At 41.2% G+C, this 24,905-nt stretch overlaps 1 protein-coding gene across 12 annotated transcripts in view; it reads right to left on the bottom strand.

The window, feature by feature from the left end:
• Nucleotides 1–1,882: 1,882 nt before the first annotated feature.
• Nucleotides 1,883–24,905, bottom strand: part of TNRC6C (trinucleotide repeat containing adaptor 6C) — a 106,730-nt gene continuing 83,707 nt past the window's right edge. For 7 of the 12 annotated variants that reach the window (XM_066565752.1, XM_066565754.1, XM_066565753.1 and 4 more), the window contains 13 exons: nt 23,156–23,329; nt 21,792–21,938; nt 21,265–21,387; nt 19,871–19,954; nt 18,772–19,003; nt 16,699–16,866; nt 15,434–15,625; nt 14,762–14,905; nt 11,928–12,044; nt 9,467–9,664; nt 8,123–8,193; nt 6,483–6,622; nt 1,883–3,032 (listed from right to left, as the gene is read on the bottom strand). In XM_066565752.1, coding sequence (XP_066421849.1) covers nt 2,672–3,032; nt 6,483–6,622; nt 8,123–8,193; nt 9,467–9,664; nt 11,928–12,044; nt 14,762–14,905; nt 15,434–15,625; nt 16,699–16,866; nt 18,772–19,003; nt 19,871–19,954; nt 21,265–21,387; nt 21,792–21,938; nt 23,156–23,329 — 2,151 coding nt within the window. In that variant the 3' untranslated portion in view covers nt 1,883–2,671. The remainder of the gene's footprint in view (nt 3,033–6,482; nt 6,623–8,122; nt 8,194–9,466; nt 9,665–11,927; nt 12,045–14,761; nt 14,906–15,433; nt 15,626–16,698; nt 16,867–18,771; nt 19,004–19,870; nt 19,955–21,264; nt 21,388–21,791; nt 21,939–23,155; nt 23,330–24,905) is intronic. The other 5 variants (XM_066565756.1, XM_066565761.1, XM_066565760.1 and 2 more) reach the window with 3 other exon arrangements.

Genomic DNA, 24,905 nt, shown 5'->3' with positions numbered 1-24,905 from the left:
CTTTAATTCAAAAGGAAAGGCAAAAAAAAAAAAAAAAATAGCCCCTAAAAACAAAACCCACCCAGTTCCCCCCCCCACCCCCTCCAACAGAAATTTTCATTCCCAATTTGAAAATATCAGGAGTTTTTCTACAACTCAATGCTAAACTTCAGCATGGAAAATTGTATGTAAACACGCACATACACACATACATATTTTATATAAGTGTGTGTGTGTATATATATGTATATATAAAATATATATGTAGGAGGCGTGTAATGGCAATGAGATGCAATTACTCTGAGGAAAGGTTATTCAGCTAAATACACTACTAAAACTTGAGAAAAAAAAAAAAAACAAGTCTTGAACCCAGTTTGTGCATAGTTCATGATCCTCTATAAAACCAGCTTTTGTTAATTTGCAATCTTGCAGGACCCTTTAAATCTGATAAAACCATTAAAAAGCTAATCTTCCAAAAAAAAAAAAAAATGTAATGCACAAGTTTCCTGATCCAAGCAGGCAGGGAGCACAATGTTCATATAATTTTTAAAACATACTTGAAGTGTATGTTATTCCATTGTCTTTCTTCCTTTCAAAACAATCAAAAACATTGATCTTTTTTTAAACATAAAGCGATTTTTTAATATATAAAGCACTCTTCAAACATCTATTTCTTTTGAGTCCATTATTTGGTAAATATGTAACTGCTACACATTAGATTAGGTATTTTTCTTCTTTCTTACTGTCTTTTTTTTTTTATTTTATTTTGTTTTTTAATAATATCTTCAGTGCTAGGAGTTGGGTTTTAAAAATACATGAAATGGTGTGGAGTTGCTCCTCGGGAAACCCGGCTTTCCTGAGACATCTTCCACCATGTGCAAGATAGTGATCACAAAGTTTTCGCCACTTTGACGAAGAGGAGGAAAACAACAACAAAAATAGTACACAGCAATGGCCAAAGAAAAGGATAATACAACAACACTGTTCAATCCCAGAGCTCTGAAGTAGCATATCTTCATTCTGAAAATAGTTTTCTTTACGATGGAAGTCTTTTTTTTGTTTTGTTTTTTCTCTTTTTTTTTTTTTTTTTAATTCCTTTTTTTATTTTAAAGTTTGAAGGAGAAAAAAAGGTCTGTAAACAGGTGGGAGCCAAAACTCCTGGCTCCTCCAAAAGCAGTCAAAACTTATGTCCAAGTGCTTGTTTCTGTTCCTGCTTGCAAGGGAACTATCAACTCTTTACAATTATCTATGGCCACAGTTCAACAAGAGTATTTTTTTTTTAAACTTTATATTCCGAATGGAAAAATGGTGCAATACTCCGGTAATAATTTTCTTGCATTAGTCCACAATAAAAAGCCGCTAAAGGTAGATATACATATTATTCTCCAGAGATACACACTGTAATTTTAAAATGCAATAAGAGTCCTTGAGTAAACATTTACACGTGAATTGTCGCCGGCCCCTTCTATCAGTTTCTTTCCTTTTTTTTTTTTTAAATTTCCTTTTTTTTTTTTTCTTTTTTTGTTTTTTGTGTGTTTTTACCATTACAGGATTAGCTACAAGAAGGGCTGCGGACACTCAGTGCAAAGTTAGAAGCTAATAACAATTAAACATTTGACCAATGAGCAAATAAAAAGCATATACTGAACCAAAGGAAAAAACTTCACACGTTGAGTTAAACCACACGTGGGCACACGCACACACAGGCACACACACACACACACACACACACTCACTCACATCTGTCCCAACAAAAACATAGAGTCTGAACTTTTAAAAAACAAAATTCTTAGAGCCTGTTTTTTGTGTACTGATGCTGACCTGGAAGTGTAATAATTCAACTCAGAAAGTGTTCACATTTTGTTATTGGCCTGCTGGATTCAAGTATTTGCATGTTGATATGGTTTGTTGCTTTTTTTTTTAAGTATTTTTTTTCTTTCTTTGTTGATTTTTTTTTTCTTTTTTTTACTTTTTATATTTTTTGGGATTAAAAAATGACATGAAAAAGTAATGAAACAAGGGTAATGTGCATAGGCAGATCCATGGGAGTAGTGGACACAGAGATACCCCAACCCTGCCCTCCCTCCCCCCCTCTCAACCTGTACAGTCCAGAGTTGCCACTGGGAATCGTCACTTTTCTGTACCAATGGTAAAATATCACACTTCACCCTTTCTGATTATTGGGTCCGCCTCTGTAATGTGCATAATAGTCACAGGCTCATTTAAATAGGCTTTCATTTCCCCTTCCCACCCCCCCCCCAAGTTGATAAAATAACCCTTTCCAGCCCAAATTCTGAAAAGTGCCCTTCATGATAGACCTATTCTAAGCAGCTTTTATACTTGGTTTTGAAAAATCACCATACAAACATAAAAAGACGACATAAAACAAAACAAAACAAAACAAAAAAGCCATGAAAAAAGTAAAACCTGTCATTAGCATGTGACACTGACCAAAGGAGCCCATACTGTTTCAGGAACAGTTCACAAGGACTTCTGCAGTTTCAGATTCAATATTGGACAGAGGTACTAAGGAGGGCTGCCAGTCTCATGGGTTAAAGCTGGATTCTTCATCAAGCCCGGGACTGGAAAGGGTTACCATTTTTTAATTCTTTTTTTTTTTTTTAATTTTTTTTTTTTTTTTCAATTCTCTGTTCTCCTTTAGTGCTGATGATTGTTACTTCCACCGTGTCTCCTAGATGGATTCCCCGCTGAGCAGATCCCCCGGCAGGAGGGTGTTGAGGGGCGTGGGGCTCCCGATGACCCTTCCGTCGTCGGCGCTGGGGGGTCCCCAAAGGCTGCTGGAGTACTGGGGCACCCCCCCCCAGAGCAGGTCGCTGCTGCCCTTGCCCCCCAGGCACGGGGGGTTCCAGTGGCCGGCGTCGGGGCGCACCAGCCCGTGGGAGCTGCCCGAGGAGCCCAGGCGGCCGGGCGTGGATCCAGTGTTGGACTGCCAGCTGGAGGTGGGCGGCAGCGCCTGCCCCTGCGCCAGGAACCGGTTCACCTCCTCCTCACCAGCAAACTCCGCCAGGATGGTGGTGTTGCCCAGGACACACCTGAGGGACAGCAAGGTGTGAGCTGTTGTTCCAGATTTCAAGGCAAGATGTATTCTATCACCATCTGTATGGTAGTTGTCTTTTGTCAAGTGGGCAGTTTGCCTTATCTCTCTCTGAGTGACCACACCCACTCCTCCCTGGGGAGGGGACATCTGCTGATAACAGCTACTGAATGTCACTGCATGGCTGATAAGAACTACAGCATCCCATTGGGAGATGTGAGCCCAGAGGGAGGAGCCAAGCATTCCTACCTGGATATAATCTGAGATTCTGGAACACCAGCACAGCTTCTGCACTGGATTCCCAGAGGAACAGCAGCTGCCTCTTCTTCCCCTGGATCTTCAGAGGAAGAGACTGCACCTTTCTCCAGGATCCCTGCTCCAGCAGAGCCACCCCTGACACTGCAGGAGGGCTGAGCCACAATTCCAATGGTTCTGCTGCCAACACCCTGACCCACAGGGTGTCAGGCTGGGTTCTGACTCTGGCAGTGTTGTTCTAGTGTACTGCATTGATTATTTTATCCTTTTATTTTTTTTTTCTTCCCTATTAAAGAACTGTTATTTCCTGCTCCCATATTTTTTTCTAGAGAGCCCCTTAATTTAAAATTTATAGCAATTGGGAGGGGTGGGGAGGGTTTATATTCTCCATTTCAGGGAGGCTCCTGCCTTCCTTAGCAGACTCCTGTCTTTCCAAACCAAGACAGGTGTAAAGGGTGCTTTCTGTCAGGAATGGCTGAGGGAATTGGGATTGGTGTTTGCTATGGTTTATTTAGGGGGGATGTTGGTGGTGTTTGTTTATTCAGTGTCATTGGCAGCAGATCCTTACCCAGAAGCCTGGGCTAACTGGGGTGTTGTTGGTTATGGCCTTGGGATAGGGTTGGTTGTGGTTGGGGTAGGGTTATGTGGTTATGGCCTTGGGACAGGTTTGGCTGTGGTTGGGATAGGGTTATGTGGTTATGGCCTTGGAATAGGGTTGGTTGTGGTGGTGGGGGAGCTTGCTATAGGGGGTGTGTTGGGGTTACTACCCCTACTATAGTGGGGGTCTGTTGTCAGTCCAATCAGATTTTAGTGGGGTGGCCATGCTTTATTCAGAGGGAGTGGGGTTGCTTTTGACTGGGGGGTGAGGATTGGTGCTGACTTTGTTTGTGGTGTTGGAGCTTGTGCAGGGGCTGTCTCAGGGGGCAATTCAGGCTGTTTAGTGGAAGGGTCAGGAAGTCCTAACTCCTGACCTAACTGTACCCTTCCCATGCCTGAAGGATCCTCCAGGGAACATGGACAGAGACTATGGACAAAGGGGAATGGCTTCAGCCTGACACAGAGCAGGGTTAGATGGGGTATGGGGAAAATGTGAGGGTGGGCAGGCCCTGGCACAGGTGCCCAGAGAAGCCTCCCCTGGATCCCTGGAATGTCCAAGGCCCTGGCACAGGTGCCCAGAGAAGCTGCCCCTGGATCCCTGGAATGTCCAAGGCCAGGCTGGATGGGGCTTGGAGCAGCCTGGGATAGTGGGAGGTGTCCCTGCCTGTCACCCTGATTTTTTAAGATTTTCTGATGTTTACATTCTTGTAACGAACTTTCTCACACGCCTTCTGTAAATAACTTGTTGTTTTGCATTCTTTTATGGAGGAGGAGAAATTTGATGGAGTGTTGGTTTGTCCAGTGTCATTGGAGAGGTGGCACTGTCACCCTCCAATCCACTGTCACTTTTGGAAATCTATAAATGTTGGAGTCAGAAAATAAACTTCCATTTTCTTCACCTTGAGAGCACCTTGGTGTGTGCACTCCTGTTGTTTTGTGTCCTATGGTGACACCTGCCCATGGCAGGAGTGGGCTGGGTGAGCTTTAATGTCCCTCCAAACCCAAGAAATTCTGTGACAGGGATCCACCTCCCCCCAAGCTGCAATCAAGGTGAAAACTTCCACCATATCCCCTCACTTTAAGCAATCCCCATCTCTTCAACCAAGCCTGCTCTGTCCTGCTTTCTATCCACCTTTCTATATCCACAAACACCCAAATCTACACATGTGGAAACCACCTCTAACTGACATGTCCTGGAGCCTCAATTCTCTTCAGGAATAAGGACAGAAGCTCTCCAGCCAAATGATGCTCCCACTGCCTCAGTACTTTCTATAACCCGTTGATAAAGGCAATTGCTTTCCAACTCTAAATACCCAAGTTCTCTAAATACCCAAGTAATTCTCCTGAAACATCACTCTCTGTATTCTTCATCCTGCCCAATGGCACTGATTTTACCATTTTAGCACTTATGCCCTTATGCCAATTAGTCCCACTGATTTAAAAACTCCTAAAAAGCAGATATTCTTCATCCTGCCCAGTGGCACTGATTTTACCACATATGCCAATTACTCCCATTGATTGTAAAACTCCTAAAAAGCAGATTTTGTTGTCATACACTTCTCTCAGAACTCCTTAAAAAAAAAAGGTGACCACCATGAACACACTCCTTATTTAGCATTGTTTTACCCTCTCTGTTTCCCTCTAAAGCTAAAACCTTGTCCTGTGCTCTCCCTGAGCTTCCTTTGGAATCCTCATCACATCCTACAACTTCTTTGTGGCCTTAGAGGTGACAAGTCCTAACTGAGGATATTATTGTTGTAGTGCTTTTTCTTTATTTGCCATATTCACTGTTTAATTTGTGGTTTTGCAATCCCTCTGTATTGTCCTCCTCCTGTCTTTGGAGTGGTACAAGCCCCCCATTTTGTATATTATGTTTCTAAAATCAGACTTGTTCCCTCGTTGTTATTCAGCTCTGTTCAGTATCAGTTTTTCTGTTTGTTACCTGACCACTCCCTGCCAAGTTTCAAACCCCTCCTGTCCCTACCCTTTTCCCAGAACCCTCCTTACTCTTCCTTCCATTAAATGTCAATCCCTCCCAGGGCCTGCCCTTCCCTTTAAAAACTTCCCTGTCAGTTTTGTATCCTTCCAAACCCCATTAGTTGACTTAAACTGTTCTCCTCCCTTGAAATCCTCCACATTGTATTCCCTGCCTTGTGTTCCAGCCCCAGTTCTCAGATTAGTTAAAGATTATATCCTCCCCTGAGACCTCCCCTGTTTATAAGCTGTTGTTTGCCCTCAGGTTGGGGTCCTGGGACCCTGGACTTGGGGGGTTTTGCCATCAAATAAAGTTACCCCAGTCCACCCCAGGCCCCGTGCTGCTGCATTTTTGATTCTACAGGGCTCCAAAGGGGGATGTGTCACACCCCTGATATCACCTAGCTGGGACTTAGGGTGCACCACAACAATTATTTATGCTGATTTAAGTTTTCTAACACCCCCTCATTCAGTATCTACCCCCAGTTCACTTTTTCCTCTCCCATTAGGTAATCTTAAAAATTAAGATTGAAGTAACTAGTGATCGGTTACGCCTAAGAAAATCTTTTCTGAGCTAGAATGGCTTTGTAACAAAAAAAAAAAAGAAGGAGCAGGAACTTACATGTGCAGAGACTTCTGGGCCTTGGCTGCTTCCTCCTTGGAACTGTATCGGACCACAGCATTGCCTTGGGTCAGGTTCAAGTGGAATGTGATGAGGGGGCCGTGCTGCAGACACAGCGTGCGCAGCGTGGAGCCATCGATCTGCAGGGACAGGGCAAAGGTTACTGCTGCCTCCTGCCTGCTCTTCTGCTCCTCTTCAGGGTGGGATTGAAGGCTTTGAGATGGTCTTTTGTGTTTACACTTAGATGTTTATTTTAATCCATATTTATTATTATTATTTATCCATATTTATTATTACTATTATCCTTATTATTATTTTTATCCATATTATAAGTTGTGAGTTCTATAGTATTTTACTAATAAGTTACCAAATGGTTAATTATTTTTCTATATAAGGTTTTTTAAGGCTAAATGATCTAATTAAGGAATTATACTTAAATTATTTTACTTTTAACTCAATAACTAATCCTTCCAAGTCCACAATGTGGACTTTTCTGTCTAATTAAAAAATATTACCCAAAACTATATTACCCAAAAAAATATTACCCAAATGGAGAAGAAGGTGAAGAAGTATTAGTTACTATCCTAAAACTTCTATTTTGTTTTATATTACCCAAACCTATGGAGGAAAAGGTGAAGAAGGATTAGTTACTATCCTAAAACTTCTATTTTGTTTTATATATGTTGCTATTTTAAAACTTTAAGTTTTTTAACATTAAGTTTTTAGATTTTTAAACTTTAGGTTTTATTGTTTAATATTGTTTAAGTTTTATTGTTTAATAAACAAGTTTTTTTCCACTTTTCTCCAAAGAAGTATTATCTCCCAAACCGGTGATATTTCACACTTCTAATTAAACTACACACCCTTAATCCCAGTGCTGTTAATTAATTTTGGAAGCTTTTTTTATAGCCTCAGATCAAATGTAGTATTTTCTAGTGGGTTTGTGCCTTTTAGTACAGAAGGTTTAAAATTCCAACAGGTTAGTTGTGGTGTTGTCATTTTACCTTAAATGCTTAATTAACAAGTGTTTAAAAGCTAAAGAGTGAGTACAAGTGAAAGTAATGTACTTAATTACACACTTATTGCTCTCTTCATTGAGGGACATATCCCGATTTTTAAAGAATTCCCTACAGTCCAGAGGACAAATTGTTTCAATTTAGGTTATACAAATTATATTTATCATTAGACATCCACAGAAATCCAGACATAAGTCAAAGGGAAAACACACTTCATAAATGTAATTAAATTTTCCCCAAGATTAATTTGGATGTCTATATCTAAAGTTTTGTGGCTTACATTCTCCCTTTGGAATGACACTGTGAAGGACAAGTAGAGGATGTGGAAACCCATAGGAAAATCAGATTTTACACCTCTGTCTGTGCTTTACAACATCATTCACCTCCAAAGTTACACACAGAGAAATGGTGCCCACTGAATGACTAATTACAGGTTTGAAAATTCATACTTGATCTGACAGCACTTTGAAAACTTAACAAATGCCCTGTAGAAGACAGGTGATAAATGCAGAATAATTATTCCTCTTTCAAATGAATCAAATGGCCAAGGCTGCTGAATGCTGTTCTCATCATCTCTTAAATGGCAGTGTTTTTTCCTGGCCAGTTTTGCACAGTTGCAGTTACCTGGGGGGTGAGGTTCCGCAGAACCAGCCAGCTGCTTGTTCTCCCTGAGCTGTCAGTACTCCATGCAGAACCTGCAACACAAATTCCACAACAAAACATTTCATCAAGGTCTCTGGAGAGCACCTTACAGCACATTCATCTGGAATCACAACACACTAACAAGCCTCAGTGCTGCTGAAAACAAATCCTGCAATTCCTCACATCTTGATTTACTGCCTCCCTTGGAAGGAACGGCTGCTGAATGAAAAGCTGCTCTTGTTCCTTTTCAAAGATCTGTGGCATTTTTCATACTCCCAGAATAAATATTAGGGAACTAACAGATGCAGGTATGGCACTGCAACAAGCTGGATCCTCAGGATGCATTAGAATTAATCTGGAAGACACATTTTAAAAGCAGTTCTGATGTCCAGGCTCAGAATGCTGCCTGCTAATAAAGATTTTTATAGCACTGCAGCACTCTGCTCTCTTGTCAATGACAGATTAATGTGTATGAGTTATTCAAAACAGGTATTTCTGCACTGACAATGTTCTGATTGAAGATACAAGAACATAACCAAAAAACCTGCCCTAACAACCTCAGCCTGGTGCTTTACAGTAAGAAGCTGTACAAGCTTGATATTTATGAGTGGCATTTGAGAGTCACAGTGCATCCTGTAAGTGCTCCAGAGAGAACCCTGGGAGCAGCTTTATCTGCCCTTCCAGGTGGAAGTTTGGTGAAGAAACATTCAAAATAAATGGCAGGAAGAGGGAAGAATTTAATTCTCAACTTAGTGTGTAATCAGATTATTAAAAGAGCTTTATAAAATAGAAGTAATATCTGCATATATGTCTATATTTATATTGATAGAGATATCTAAATATAGATATATATATTTAGCCAGATCCATGGCTTCTCATATTAATATTAAAGCAAACAAAGGCATATAAAAAAAGGGGTCAACATGAAAAAATTCAGACATTCCCTGAGAGCCCTGCAATGCCATCAGGTCCTAAATGCTTCACATCCATGTGTTCCATATTAAATTCCACAGGTTCCTCCTGGAGTCTTAGACCACACCACAGAACAGGACACATGTTTGAAAGACATTTTTAGAAATTAAGGAACTAGAGAAAAAAACCCTAGCTGGGAGTTAAAGGAATTGAACAATTCCTATGTAAAATCACCACCATGACCAGCTGAAAGATGCTTCATTTACAACTTATTCAAAGTGAAATACAGAGACAGGAGATGCATCCCCAGCACAGAACACTCCAGCTGTGTTAAAACTCTGGTTTCTGGAGCCTCACAGGCAGAGTAGAAGCAAACAATGCTGAAAAGAAGGCAGAAAAGAGAGCAGTGAGTACCAGAGGAGTAAGAAGAGCTGGTCCAGCCCAGGGGACTGGCACCCCACGTGGAGGATGGCTTGGTGTTGGTTAAGCCTGGAGGAGGTCTGGTTGGAGCTGTAGTGTTTCTGGGTACCTTCCAGAGTTCGTGGGACAGAGAGGCTTGGGTGTGAGAGATTGGGCCAGAGGACCACGTGGACTTGATGTCTGACAGTTTACCTGCAACAGAAAAACAGTATTTGGGTGTTCTTCACCAATGGGCATCCTGGGCTACATCCTCCCAGCTTCTCAGCAGGACAAGAACAACTTTCTGAACCATCCAGTCATACAAATCCTACATTGAATATATTAGAATAATCCTATATTTGAACCTACTTAAACCACTGCTCACAATTTTCAGTACTTTTGTGTTTACTGAACCTCACACTACCTGCTACATTCAAGTTCCCTTTTGAAAATCTGTTGGTTTGTTTTCCTTTAAAAGATGATACATGGAAAGAAGTCCAGAAAATGGACATTGGTATTTGCAATCTGATTTCACCAAAATTATAATGAAACACTTCAAGATTGTCTCTCTCAAAGGTTTAACAGGACCTAAATACTTTTTCTTTCACAACTCATTTTACCTAATATAAAGAATTCAGTATATCCATATGTTCTTCTGATGCATTATTAAAATTCTAAAGATCAAAGACCAACAAAAACTTTATTTCTGAATATTTGAAGTAACCTATACTCTTTTTTCCAAGTATCTTTGAGAAAAACTAAGTCCTCAGAATGTCAGACCACAGCACAACCCTTCAGTCTTTATAACCTTCTGCTGTTGCTTGTTTTTTCCCTGATCAGTTTTCAAACTCTTACTGCTCTAACTGCCAATACAAAGTTTTATAAAATAACACAAACTCAAGAACATTAGACACAGTACAGCATTCAGAGGGGCAGACTGAATTGATTTCAATAATGGATAACAAAACAAATCTTTATTCACCTTTAGCCTTTCCTCCTGATACCAACATGTGCTGTGCAATCAGAGCCCAGTTTCCCTGTCACAGCACAGTCCTGCTGTTACCAGCATTGGCAGAACATGGAGGGCAGCAATGGACTGAAAGGGACACAAATCCTGCATCTTCTGCCCCAGCAAATGATGCTCTGACTGTGCTGCCCCAATGTTTTAATGCTGATTGCACAGAATAAAAAAAAAATTGGTCTGATAAAGTTCACGATGCAAAGAGCTTGTGAATTTTTATAAAACTAGAACTGGCAGATTTAAGTTTCAGTGATTCAAGACATCAGGCAGGCACTGAGTAATTTTATGAATCCCAAAGCCAAATTTACCAGTTGCAAAATTCCAGACTCAGTTACATACACACACATTCCCCAGATTGCCTCCATTTATCTAAATCGTTTAACTCAATTATTTCATATTTAAGTATAACTATTTAAGTGAAAGGGCAACCACTCTCCCATCTTCTAGCAAATTGTAGCAACAGAAATAATTTGACAATGACAATGAGGACATTAATGAGGGTAAAATGGTGAGAGGAGAGGAGGAAGTCTGAGTTTGAGAGCTCAGAGCAGCCCAGCCTGTGCTGGGGCACCCAACAGAGGCACAGCACCACAGGCCAGGTGTTGCTATGTCACTACTTGTCATGGAGGTAACACAAACATTAGATGACACTGCAAAAACAACCAAAAACAAGGCAGCAAATAAAGCAGAAATGCATGGCAGATAAAGAAAAGCAAGCCACTCCTTTCTTTTCCTTTCACTGGAGGAAAACATCCCAAGCAAGTTCTTTTTGTTTTGCATTCTGTAGCCTGACCCAGAGGCTGCACCCTCAGAGAAGTGGAGGGGTTTCAGTGGATCAGCATCTTCTTATCTAATCCACCTATACAGCCCAATAAAAATTTATAATGGGACAAACTGCATATTTAGGCAGCCAGTTTGCAAGCAAGTTTCCGTGTTTTGCAAAAAGAAGCTCCTGAATTTAGAGCTCAGTAAAGAAAATGGGGTAATTATTTAGCTCACCCATAGAGGGGAGCATCAGGCTTTGGCCTGACTATTAAAAGACACTGAAGAGCCCCAAAACAAACCCCAAGAGCCATGCAAAAAGCACCCCTTGGAGGTACTACTGAAGCTTTTTCTGAGCTGAAGGTGTGTCACTTTTAACAGTGAGTTTTTTACACAAATTTCACATCAGCTCTTCCTGGAAGGGTCTGTTCCTGCTGAGGCCCTGGGCAGTGTTCCTCCCCCACAGATCTCGATGCCAGAGTGACAGCAGGTGGAATAAATCCATTTTTCCTCAGCGCAGTCCCGGGCTCACCATCCACCACTCCCCACCGCAGAGCTGCCAGGAGAGCTGCCACCCAGCACAGGGCTCCAAATACACCTGTGCCTGGGGCAGCACTCCTGCAAGCACTGGAAAAGCACTCCCTAGGGCCTTTTCCTGGGAATGCAGAAGCTGTGGAAGCAGAAAGGCCGTACCTGCAATGCTAGGTGCAGATGCAATGCTGCTGAAAGAGCTACTGTAGCCGGAGGCACTAAGCGGCCAGGCACTCGATGAAGGCAGCGTGGCATTCTGAGATGATGTTGGGGATGACCCTGCAGAACCAGCAGAGAAGCAACTAAGAAAGATGGGCATAATGATGTTTGGTGTGAAATAAGCAAATCTGTTATGTGCAAATACAAACCATGCAAGGCATTCTCCTTAATCAGCCTGGTCTCTGAAGTCTAGGAATGAAATGTTGCTGGAAGCATGATAAAGTAGAAGGAAAGAGAAGAAAGCTGGCACAGGAACAGTTGTAGTGCAGAAGGAAAATTCTGCATTTCCTTTAAGATACATGACTCAAAAAGTCAGTGTTAAAGTGTTTAGTCTCAGAGGAACAGGCTTCAATTATAAATGTCCTCTGCCAGCTGACTTAGGCAATGGGAATTGTAGATCAGCAGAGATGTGTATGATAAATTAACCTCTTACCACGGGTGATCTGTCCTAAATTACTCAAGGTAAACATTTCCCCTACATCCTAAAGCCCACAAGTATCTTTAAATTTTTGCAGACCTTCAGTAAAAGCGAAGATATATTTCAGCAATCTCTTCTCAAACCGATAACATAAATGAAATAGCACAAAACCACCTCAGTAAATCATTTATAATCTAAGCACATGCACAATTTCCTTACTGGCAGCAAATCAAAGAAACTGAACATAAAATCAAAAATCTTCATTGCAAAGACCAGGAGAGCTGGAATGATTCTCTCTAGCCACCAACAAAATCAAGTGTGTATCCTGGGTGACTTATCATTCCTGACACACAGAGATGGGCTCTGATACTGAAACATCTTTAACTGACTAATAAAAATGGGTGAGCTCTGTAGCAAAGAGCACTGTGTTGAGGTAGAAGGGAGGAAGTAAAAGGACAATCTCATCCCTCACAGCTCAATAAAAACCACAGGCTTTGTTTTCAATTGGAACAGCAACCAACCAAACTTCACCTAAAGCAGCCTCCCTGTGCTCCAAGGGACACTGATGCAGACATCAGTTTAAGGGAACAGAACTCTGTATCAGGTCTTGTCTGGAAATAATCTATTCCCAGGCAGGAACTATGGAATTAGGGTTATAGCAGATATGGAATATGGAATTACAGCAGATTGAAAAGCTCACAGAGTTGAAAATGGTCTTGATTCCTTGTGGCTACAACTCTCAGCTCATAGAAGCTGAGCCTGCAAAGCTTCATTAGCAAACAGGGCAAAGCAAAAATCGACCCAAAAGCTGAAGTTTTACCTGCTTCTAAGTGTACAGGGCAAGGACAGCACACCCCACAGCCTGACCCTTCACCTGGGGAGCAGCTCTGTCTGTCAGCACAAGCTCTGTGCTTCAGGCTGCAGTTATACAAGCAGAAAGAAACAGATTCTGCAACTAGAGTTTTTATTAAAATTGTATTATTACCAAGCTAAAAAGCTAATGAGGAAAAGAAGCACACACTGACCCCCCAGAGGCACTGGTTTTAAGAAGGTCTGACCTCTTGAGGGCCTGTTTACTTCTGCTAAGTCCATCTTTGCTGACTCTCTCTAAGGAGAGGAGTTATTTCTTCATTCCACAGGCACACTATGCACCCACAGAGCTCATGTTCCTCCTCTAAAGCAGCAAGACCTGTAGTGGATCTCATCTGATTTTACAGGTAGAGCTCTGTACATTTAGGCTTCTGGCCTGAGGAATATTTTTTGGGTGAACTCTATTTGAAGTGCCACTGAATTAAACATTTTACAGCTATTCTTTTTATAACTTCAAACCTGCCTGTCCCCTTGGAAGCACTTTGGAGTCATTCAAGTTAATTCAACCTTACTCATTAGCCAAATACTTCATGTTTCAGCTGAAAGAAAGGCTGCTTCTTGCTAAGAGACAACCAAAATCAACACTTTGCATTCCTTTCCCTCATGTTTCACATCCCTTACCTGAGGTAAAAATCCCAGAGCTGGACCCCCACTTCAAGGGAGTCACAGATTTACAATCTGTGCTGGTATCACAGATGTAACTGTTAAAACAAACCCCACATTTTCACTCCTGACAGGTCCTTCTGGACAGCCTGGTTATGCTATTCCTGTGCCAACTGCAGTGCTCTGACAGAGTGCAGATAACTTGGTTATTTTGGCACTCAGATCACAATTAACCAAGCCACCTTTCCCTTGATCAACTTCCAGCACATGTGGCTAACAGGTAGCACAGTCACAATCCTTTCTTGTTTAATAGAATTCCCTTTTTATTCTGAAGAAAGCACTGCCAAGACAAAAGGAATGGAAATAGCACTGGGAAATATTAGTTTACTAGTAAATTCCCAATTTTTTTCTTTTATGGTTTTGGAGATAAACCAGTTCTAATTTATTTTGCTTACTGATCTTCTAACAAAGCTACAATTAATTAATGTACCAGAAGCCTGCTATCTCAGCAACACTGTGGAACTTTGTATTGAGTCTTCTGAGAATTTCACAAAGTATGGAGGAGGGTGGGCAGTGTGGAGAGCAAAATATTGTTCAAAACCTTGTGATACAGGTCAGAAAAACTTCCAGTGACCACAGAAGTTTAAATTACATCTCACAGCCTTTTCCAATATAAAAGTATTTACATTCCCACGGAAAACAAGAAACTTCTTAATCCCTTCTTTTAAAACAATTATTTCTGGATATTCAGTGACAGTTCTGAGCAGAAGCATTATTAGATTAGGAGCACATGCAAAAAATATGTTAATCTTTAACAAATGAGGCCAACCCTTTTTTGGAAGGGAAAAGAAATGATGCACAGATGTGGAAGCAGTTTGTTGTTTACCTCCACTCTTGAGCAGATAGCGATTCACATCCTGTATCGTGGTGTTTATGGTAGGCCCAGTTGGAACACTGCCAGGAGTAACATCAGGGTCATTTTCAGGATCAATATTCTGCAGTCCTTTCCATGGCACTCCTGGGTGAAACTCTGTTTCCAACACAATAAAAAGAGAAATGTGTGAGGTTGTAATTCTCCAAAGCTCCTGTGTTGTATTTACAGGGTGCCCTGATGAAGGGAGGAATGATGATTCTGACTCCATGTTCTCAGAAGGCTAATTTATTATTTTATAATACTGTATTATATTAAAGAATACTATACTGAACTATACTAAAGAATACAGAAAGGATGCTTACTGAATGCTAAAAAGATAATAATGAAAACTTGTGACTCCTTACAGAGTCCTGACACAGCTTGGCCCTGACTGGCCAATGAGTCAAAATAATTCACAGCAGAAACTAATGAAACAATCTCCAAACACATTCCACATGAGCAAAACACAGGAGAAGCAAATTAAATAATTGTTTTCCTTTTCTCTGAGGCTTCTCAGCTTCCCAGGAGAAAAACCCTGGGCAAAGGGATTTTTCAGAGTGTGAATGCCACACTCCTACACATCAGGAGGACTCAACAACACGTTTGAGGGACACCAGCCCAGCAGCAAGGCTTGGATTGAGTTACCTGGTGGCCAGTTTATGCTGGAGCCATTGGAAATCTTATCACTATCGGATTTGGCACGTGACCAGCTGTGAGGAACAGCTACAGGTGGGCTGGCAGGAGACTCACTGTTCTGCATCAGATCATAGCGGCCGTAGGAGTCATCGAGGGAGGACTTGCCCGGAGGACCAATACTCAAACCTCCAGGGATAGCACCTGCAAGGAGTCAAATAGAGGTTGTAGGATGGAATTCCAGCAGGATATGTTTTGTTATTATTTGCCTTTTTTTTTTCCTTTCTGTATTACAAAGATAAAAAGAAAACTAAAATGCAAATGCAGTAAGCCAAGCTTAATGGCATCTGAAGCCCTAGCAGGGATTACAGATGAGAGACACATTGCTGGTACAATCTAGATACTCAAGTTAAAGAATTCTGCATTAAATTCCTGCCAAAAAGAGACTAAGTAATTCAAATCATCACACTGTTGGTAAATAGGAACTTGCTGAGGCAGCATACCAAGGAATATCCCTCATCTCATCCTTCCCCAGGCATTCAGTGCTGACAGGATGGATGATTTGAAATGGCTGTTCTCATGTTCCTACAAACTATCAAACAACAATTTGGCATCAGCAGTGCAGCTACTTGCAGAATAAAAAACTGCTGTAAAAGAAGTAATTCATGCTGCTCAGAATAAAATCCAGGATATAATAAAGTTAACAGAGCCCCATGTTCTAACAGAATAAATTTGATACAGGAAATAAAGGAATAACTGGCTCAGGATACTGGAGGCGTTAAGGATAAAGGTGTTCAAACAGATTAGCAATCCCTTCTGGAAAAGTAAGAAGTTTTTGCCCCTAACTCTAGGCTGAGTAACTATGTAATCCATCATACTCTGCACAAGGAAAGGTTGATAATACTGGAAAAATTGTGGGAGAAAGCCAATGTAAAGTTTTTTTGGATTGAAGGTATGTAGGTCTGGAATAAGGGGAAGATTGTGGGACTTGTTTTGCCAACACTTAAGGCTTGTTTTACTTGAACTCCATGTTCTCAGCAACAAAATTCAACACATGAAAAATACATTCCTACACTGCATGCAGGGAGTGACAGCTGCAAGCCCTTCACTGCAGAAACCATCTATAAAATCTCAGAGGTTTAGAGACTACCAAGCATTTGTGAGCACTTACACAAAAAAGGAACACGAGAGAAAAAATTGCAATTGCACTGTGGCTGCAATCACCAAAAGCCAGGCAAGGCAGGGGACATGGGGGGGACAATGCCAGGGGACATTACCGTGCTTGCTGGAGTTCTGGTCAAGAGAAGAAGCAGCACTAGACAGATTATCCATTGAGTTGGGGTGTGTCCACTGAGGAAGGCGAGACTGGGACTGAGAAGTGTCCTTCACTGACAAACCACCAGTAATGTCCATGTTATTTACATTCATGTTCGGGTTCAGTCCAGCTGGGGGGGAAAGAGATCCTTAGAAATCCATCATACACTGAGGGATGGAAAAGCTGGATTTGAAATCCAGTCACAAGAAATACTCAATATTGATTTTCAGGTATCTGTATGCATGTGTGGCATTTTCAATGCACATTTTAAAGAATTTTTGCTTTTATGGAACACTAACAGAACTACAATGAATTTAGAAGAAAGTTAAAACCTTGGTAAAAAGGGGGGGAAACAAGATGTAGGGATAATATTTTAAAGCTGTCAGTGTTTCTACTTGCAGTCTCTTCACTTTTCTTGGAAGAATGCACCGGAATGTTGAGTTTAAACCAGTCTGCACCATTCCATGGCTAAGCCAAAACATTCCTCATGTCTCCCCAGCATCCCCCCACGATGTCTGCCACTTCATTTTGCTAAAAATCCCCCAAAAAAGGAAGCAATTAAAGGTCAGAAAAACAGCTGCTGTTTTTCATAGCAGGTTCTGCACTAACTGGTTTCTATTTTGTATACACAGAACAGAATCACTCAGACTGTTATTAAGGGAATAATTTTGAAATGCTTCTGTGACATGAATCTGGGTCTTTCTTGATATATAATCCTGAATGTTAGCAGATCACAGAAAGCTGAGATATCATAAGACCCTCTCAGAGTTAGGCCTTTAATTCACAAATTTTTTTGCATTCTGATGCTCTCAGCCACAACAGCTCACCACAGCAGTCAGAATTACCTTCTTAACTGCTGCATGGCAGATAAAGCTTGGCAATGCTATTGTATTCAGCATAAAGAGAGTCACAAAGAGATTAAATTAATTCCTTTATGTCAAAAAGGAAGTCTGTAGCATACATCAAACAATCACACAGCAAACAGGTCTGAAAGGTTGCTCTGTTCCCTCTGTATCCAGGCCCAATCAATTATTTTGACTTCAATCATATTTGACAGATCTATGTCTAACCTACCAGAAAATGCTGGTAAAGATTTCAGGAACTTCCTAAATAATTTATTCCAGTACTCTACTCTGCTTAAGTGATCCTTAATGCCTGACTAGATCTTCTTTTATGCAACTTAAGTTTATTACCTCTTGCATTAGGAAATGCAAGAAAATGCCTTCCTAGCTCTCCCTTACATTTCTGAAGATTCTTAAATCTTCTCTTTAGACTTCTGAGCAGAGGATTTCATTTTTTTCCTTACCAATTGTGTTTTTGAAACGTTTAATCACCTCCACTACAATCTTTCTGCATTCCTTCAAACTGATCCACACATTTCTTGAAATACATCGACCAAAACTGATCCCTCACAGTGCTGATTACAGCAGAAAGATGACTTTGCACAACATTTTCCCAGATGATATTCCTGTTTATCAATATGACATCTGTATATTTTACAACATGATGCTGTTTATATTCAGTTCATAAATAGCAACATAGGGCATGGGTTGGACTCAATCTTAGAAGTCTCTTCCAACCTCATTATTCTGTGATATATAAGGAGTTAATTAGGCAAATATTCTGATATTTGTAGGCAGAACACAGGTGAGCAGGTACAGCAACCACAAAGGTATGACTTTGTTCTGTGATTTCAGTGCTATTTAATAAACAAAAAACCAAACACACATATATGTATATATAAAATTATAATTATATATATATATTTCTCTCTCTCTCGATACATCTATATCTATCTATATCTATCCATCTGTATATTTTATCTATATATATCTATTCTATACCTATACATTTATATATCTATCTAAATATACCTATCTAAATATATATATATATATTTATATATATAGAGATACATAAATATATAGATATATATATTTAGATAGATGTATTTGTCACAGTGTGGAGCAAAATATTGAGGTGTAAATTGAGGAGATGGGCTCCCAGCGAGGAGCTGCTGCAGGAGGACACTCACCAAGAGGGTAAGGAGCAAAGGTGTTCGGTGAAGACTGTTGCTCTTTGGTCTGCAGGTCAGGAAGGCCGGGAGCCTGGGGATGGGGTGAAAAGCTATCCATGGCTGATTTGCCTGCAGAGGGGTGCAAAGATAGATGTGGAGGGGGAGGCTGCTGCTTCATAAGCAGGGCCTGGGCCAGCTGGCGCTGGTGCTGCTGGATCTGCTGCTGCATGTTATTGATTGTACGTGCAACCTGCAGGGAGAGAGCCAACAAACACCCGTCAGTGGGCGATCCACAAACACACTGCACTCCTCTGCCTTTGTCCACAGTGAAACAACACACTGCACCTCCTTCCAAATACAAACTGCCTGTGCAAAGGGCTGAAGAGATTTCCTCCAGCAAGGCTGTGGATTTTTTTGATTTTTTATTTATAAGCTTTATTTTTTATTTTATTTTTACTCAGCACCCTCCCTGCCCAGCACTCAAGGCACGCACTGCATCCCTGATTTAAGGATGCTTTAGCTGCTTTGCTATAACAACAAACACTCGTCAGTGGGCAATCCACTCAAACACACTGCACTTCTCTGCCTTTCTCTACAGTGAAACAACACACTGCACACCTCCTTCCAAATACAAACTGCCTGTGCAAAGGGCTGAAGAGATTTCCTCCAGCAAGGCTGTGCATTTTTTTTATTTTTTATTTTTTATTTAAAAGTTTAATTTTTTATTTTATTTGTACTCAGCACCCCCTCTGCCCTGCACTCAAGGCACGCACTGCATCCCTGACTTAAGGATGCTTTTTTTGCTGTAACAACAAACACTCTGCCTTTCTCTACAGTAAAACAACACACTGCACACCTCCTTCCAAATACAAACTGCCTGTGCAAAGGGCTGAAGAGCTTTCCTCCAGCAAGGCTGTGGATTTTTTTGATTTTTTATTTATAAGCTTTATTTTTTATTTTATTTTTACTCAGCACCCTCCCTGCCCAGCACTCAAGCCACACACACTGCATCCCTGATTTAAGGATGCTTTAGCTGCTTTGCTGTAATGTCACTGAGCCTCTCCAAGCTACTGAAACCAACTCCTGAAGCAGAGATTGGGCTGGCAGGGACACCTACTTGCTGCTCCTGTTGTCTCATGGGTCCGGAAACGTTACGCTGAGCCTGTAACATCTGCTGCTGGATTTGTAAACGTTGGTATGCCTGTGGGGACAGGGACAGTCAGACACAGCACACTCAGCACGCTCCCTCCAGCTGCTCTGCTGCACCACAGCACAGAAAAGGCCAACTCTGCAGTGCTCTGAAAACGCTCCACCAAGCAACAGTAATAATCCTGTTGCAAATGCATTTTAAAATGCATTTATTTAAGTCCCATGTTCATTTTTAAAACAAAAACAACTAATAAGTCCACATGGCAAAAAGCGGTCATTAAAGAGAGGAACCTACTTTTTTCTGAAATAACTGTAACACAAAGCAAAAATTAAAATAGAAGTTTATGATATTATACAAATAGTATAAATACTGATTGCTGGTTTTGGTTTGGCCATTTTGAGTTCTGCCAACACTTTCTAGCTAAATCACTTGTGCTGCTTTATTCCTGAAAAAAATCCACAATTTTCAGGTTGCTGGCTTGGCAGCAAATTCTTTGGCAAGGTAAGTTTCTCTGAAACACTTTGATGAATTCATCAACATTTTGATAAATTCAAAATCCAAAGGAATTCTGTATTTTTCAAGTAGCTGGGTAGTGTTCTATTATTATGAGAATAATGCTGTGCTCCTCAAAACTAGAGAAAATAATCAGAAATGAATAACAGTATCAAACACTGAATAAAAGAGTTTGACTAGCACACTGAGATCAGCAACTGAACTAATCTGTCATCTGTATTTTTATGTTTAACCCTGGCCAATACTGAGTTCACAATATCTCTTTTTAAAAAATTCTTAAAATCCAATTAAGTATTTTCATATGCATTAAAAATACAGATGTAAAATTTGCAAACACGGCAGAAGTACACAGAAGTAAGCAGCAGTTCTTATCACATGACGTGTTTAATATACACTCCATTAACTAAAGGAAATTCACCCTAAGCTTTATTTTTCAGTGAGGCAAGTGAAGAAGTTCTGTAGGGAGCTCAGGTGACCAGCACTGCCAAGATTTCTCTTTCTGTTGTGACACATGTGTCCAGTTTAATCTTTCCACTGACATGTAACACACAGGCCAGTGCTGTTTGAGAACACACTGTGTTATTCACACCAGTAGGAAGACAGCTGATTTTTAGTTCCACTGATCAGCTGTAAAGGATAATTATTCCACAAATGACTATTTATAAAGCCCGAGGCAAAAAAAAAAAAAAAAATTACTGTGCTTCTTTAAAAAGAAACTTTACCAAAGAAATCAGCAGCTGATTGTTTTGAAGATCTGTCATGTCATTTAAAAATGTAGTCATTCTCCTATTTTATCTTCATGCCTTCAATTCTGATTTAGAACTTATCTGCCATGTCTTTTAACTTACCAGCTGCAGCTGATAGAGCTGGTTCAACATCGTCATATGCTGAGGATTATTAATTGGCGAGGTTAACTGTGCAGGGCTGAGACCAATGTTTTTTGCTGCAAACTGCAAAAGCTGTGCTTGAACCTAAAGGAGAGAAGAGTGTTAAACACTGTACATTTAATTCTAACAGTGGTAACTGTGTGAGCCATTAATAAGAGTCACATCAGCTGGACAATGTTATTATCACCATGAACTACCAAAAAAATTAGCAAGAGGCTCTAATACAATCATAATAACCGTACTCAAGTGTTCATTTATAAAAAAAGAGATGAGAACAAATGCCTCAGAAACACCATTGTGCAAAAAGGAGGCCAAGAATGTGCTCTCAGGGGTAATTATATGACATGCATGTGAGAACACCTCAGCCATGCCCCATCTTCCTGCCTAGGAAACAAACAAATAACACAGACACAGCCAGGCAGCAGCATGACAGAGCACATGGGAAGAGTTCCAGGGAAAGGGAAAACATGAGTGAGGTGTTGTCTGACCTGAGGGGATAGAAACTGAGGCACTTGAGCACGAAGACTAGGCTGGGATGAATTAAGAGGTTGCACTGGCGGTTGCTGCGGCTGTTGCATGGTCCTGGCTTGTGCTGCTCCGCTATTGCCAAACATACCCAGATTGCCACTCGGTATCTGCAGCAGGACAACAGTGACACAGGCACTTAGTGACACAACCTGGCTGCTACTTGTCTGTGCAGGCTTTATTCTTAGTGATTATGACAGGCAGGAATCAAGAGACCAGCACATACAAAGTTTAGAATTGGGCAAGGCAAAGATTGCCGTGTACCCAACACCCCAAACCCCCAAAACTTTGTACAGCTGCCTGAACAAAAGGCAGCTGAAGTTGAAGATGGTTTTTATAAGGATGCAGGACCCTAGAGGGTCACAAGATGAACAATCAAAAGTACTTGCCAAAAATGTTTGTATTTGTATAGTAAGGGACAGGAGAATGGAGGCATTAAACTCACAGTAACCCCATCCTCCAGCTGGCTAAGCAGTTTTTTGACTTAGTCATTTTACAAAGCTACTGATAATGGACATGCTATTAGTGGAGACTGCTTTGGAAAGCTGTGCTTAATGGGCTGTAAGTGCTGGACAAGTATTGCCTTAAGAAAACTGACTTTAAAAAAATATACATAATAAAGAGCCACAACAGAATGATGAAGTTTTTCTGTGTTGTTATTTCATATCTTTGCTGGGACTTCAGTTTGATGGCAAAAATAACCTTGTCATAATCAACAGTACATAATGGCTTCTCACTCTCACGGTGGTTATCAGTTATCACACCCTTCACCTCCTCTCCTTTTCTTTCCCTCTCACCTGTTCTACACAGAGGCCAAAACAACCCCTTAACTCAATGCTCTACCTCACCCAGGTGCTGGAAGCCCAGCTTCTTTCTTATCACCTGTTAAAACTCTGAGATGCCTTGACACTTGGAGCAGGAATAAAAAAGCCCCATCTCATCACAGAATATTTATACCAGCCAGGAAAGATGAATTGGAGCAATCTCCCTGCCTTACAGTCTGGGACAATTAGCAATGCCTCAAGAAAAGAGATTTCTCATCAATGGAGGCAGAGCCACACCAGGGTTCAGGGGTATAAATCTACAACACTACAGTCTCTTCTGGATGGATATGTGTCATCAGCAGGCTAATTACAACTACACAGTTCTTTTATGTCCTGTAAGGTGAAACATTTACACAGCAGGCAGCTCCTCTCTGATATTTCACATGAACAAAGCTGTTGCACCTCCAGTTTAAACCTGTTTATCCTGGGAAAGAGGCTGACAGGCACTAGCAGCTACTCCAAGAGAGCCAAATTCCCTTTGGGATCTCCCCCAACAGCCTTACCTGTCTAGAAGAATTCAAGTTTTGCATGCCCAGCCCTGAGGCAATCCCGCCCAGGGTCTGATTAGGGAGTGCACTGTTTGAAAGGGGGAGCTTCAGGCTTGGTGAAGGCAAAAATGGTGAAGTAGTGGGCTCTTCCACTAGGCCGCCATCCTGATTGGAGAAAGAAAGGGTGAGCTGTGTGCGTGCCAGGAGCCCACAGCACCAACCAGAGTCCCATGGAGACACAGGAGGGTGAGGATGAGTAAAAAGAGATACATAAAGAAAGGGATGAGTAACAGGGAATGGAAAGCATGGAGTGAAGGGAGAAGAAAGAGAGAAACAGGATTAAGGTACTGTTTTTGGTAACTTTGTTGTACTTAATCCCCCAAATGCACCCTCACCCACCTTTCCAGAGGAAAGGAAGGATTTTAGCAGTTGATTGCAGAGCTATCATGTGGCCTCCTCCCCACTTAGGTTTTCTCCTTTCTTCTCCACCAGACTGAAAGGTGGAAGGGGAGAGGCCCAGCACATTTCAGGCAAACCCCTCTGTCTGTCTGGAAAACTCCAGACACAAACCAGCACTTTAACAAACCCAAAACTTGGGAAAGGCCACATCAGCTTATTTGACACCAGTCTGGATTTGGTTCCACATCATAGCTCTGCTCTTAAAAAAGCATTTTTGCATTAATCCCCTTTCCTAACTGAGACACATGAGCCTCTTTTAATATTCACACAGCGCTGAGTTATTAATACCCCACTCTGAAACATTACACTGCAAGGCAGCCAGTGAACACAAACCATGAACCCCAGGAATGACAATATCAGCTGGGCAGCCTTCCTGAACATCCCCAGGAGGAGGCAGATTTTAGCAAGGCAGGAGGAGCCCTCTCTGCTAAACTGGGCTGTGAGGAAGCACAGCTGAGCGTGGATCTGATGCACAGGAGGCAGCCCCCACAGGGGGCAAACAGCAAGGCAGAAAATAAAATAAATTAGAGCACCCCCCATCAAACAGGTAGATCTCTGCTCGTGTTTCAGTGGGGCACTGAGTTCTAGCTCAAACTGTGCTTTGATGTCTGGGAAGCCTGGGGTAAGCATGATCAAATAACACTGTGTACAAAGTAGGGCTCCAAAAAAATAGGCAGAGAGAAAAAGCTTTAATTTGCAGTGTGCTGGGTTGGTGTTTTTCAGGCAGTATGATCATTGTAAGGAAAGGCTTTTTAAAGAGGTGAGGAGCTTTATTTCAACCAATAAATTCAATGCCCCAGAAGACTGTGAGATACTGGTGAACCTCCTTTGTTGAAAAAGAAGCCCAGTCTGCTTACCACATACCCAAACAGATGACCTAATGCAGCAAGCATGCTCAGTGAATTATATGTTTTAAGTTAATCCTGAAAAATGCATTTTCTACAGCTCTCCTTTGATGCAAAGGAAAAGTTTCTTTACTATCAGGCAAAGTGACACTTGACATCCTATCTGACTTATCCTGAGGGGGACACTGACATTTTCTAATGATATCCCCAAGGCCTTTCAGCTTGAGATATTTTACATTCTACTGGACATCAGTCACACTCCACAAACAACTGCAGCTTGCATGACAGTAACAGGTTCAAGGATTTCTCTTCAGATCACAGACACATGTTTACAATTCTACCCTTCCCCCTTCAAAGTGAAAATAATTTCAAGCTTGGTGCTCGCTCTCCCCTTCAGATGCCATTGTTCAATATGTGAACAGACCTACTGACCATGAAAAACCCTCCCTACCCCCCAAATT

This window comes from Molothrus aeneus, chromosome 25, assembly GCF_037042795.1.
Source record: "Molothrus aeneus isolate 106 chromosome 25, BPBGC_Maene_1.0, whole genome shotgun sequence".
In the NCBI taxonomy this organism is placed as follows: domain Eukaryota; kingdom Metazoa; phylum Chordata; class Aves; order Passeriformes; family Icteridae; genus Molothrus; species Molothrus aeneus.
Note: the sequence above shows the minus strand (reverse complement) of the source record. Positions and strands in the feature narration are given on the sequence as shown.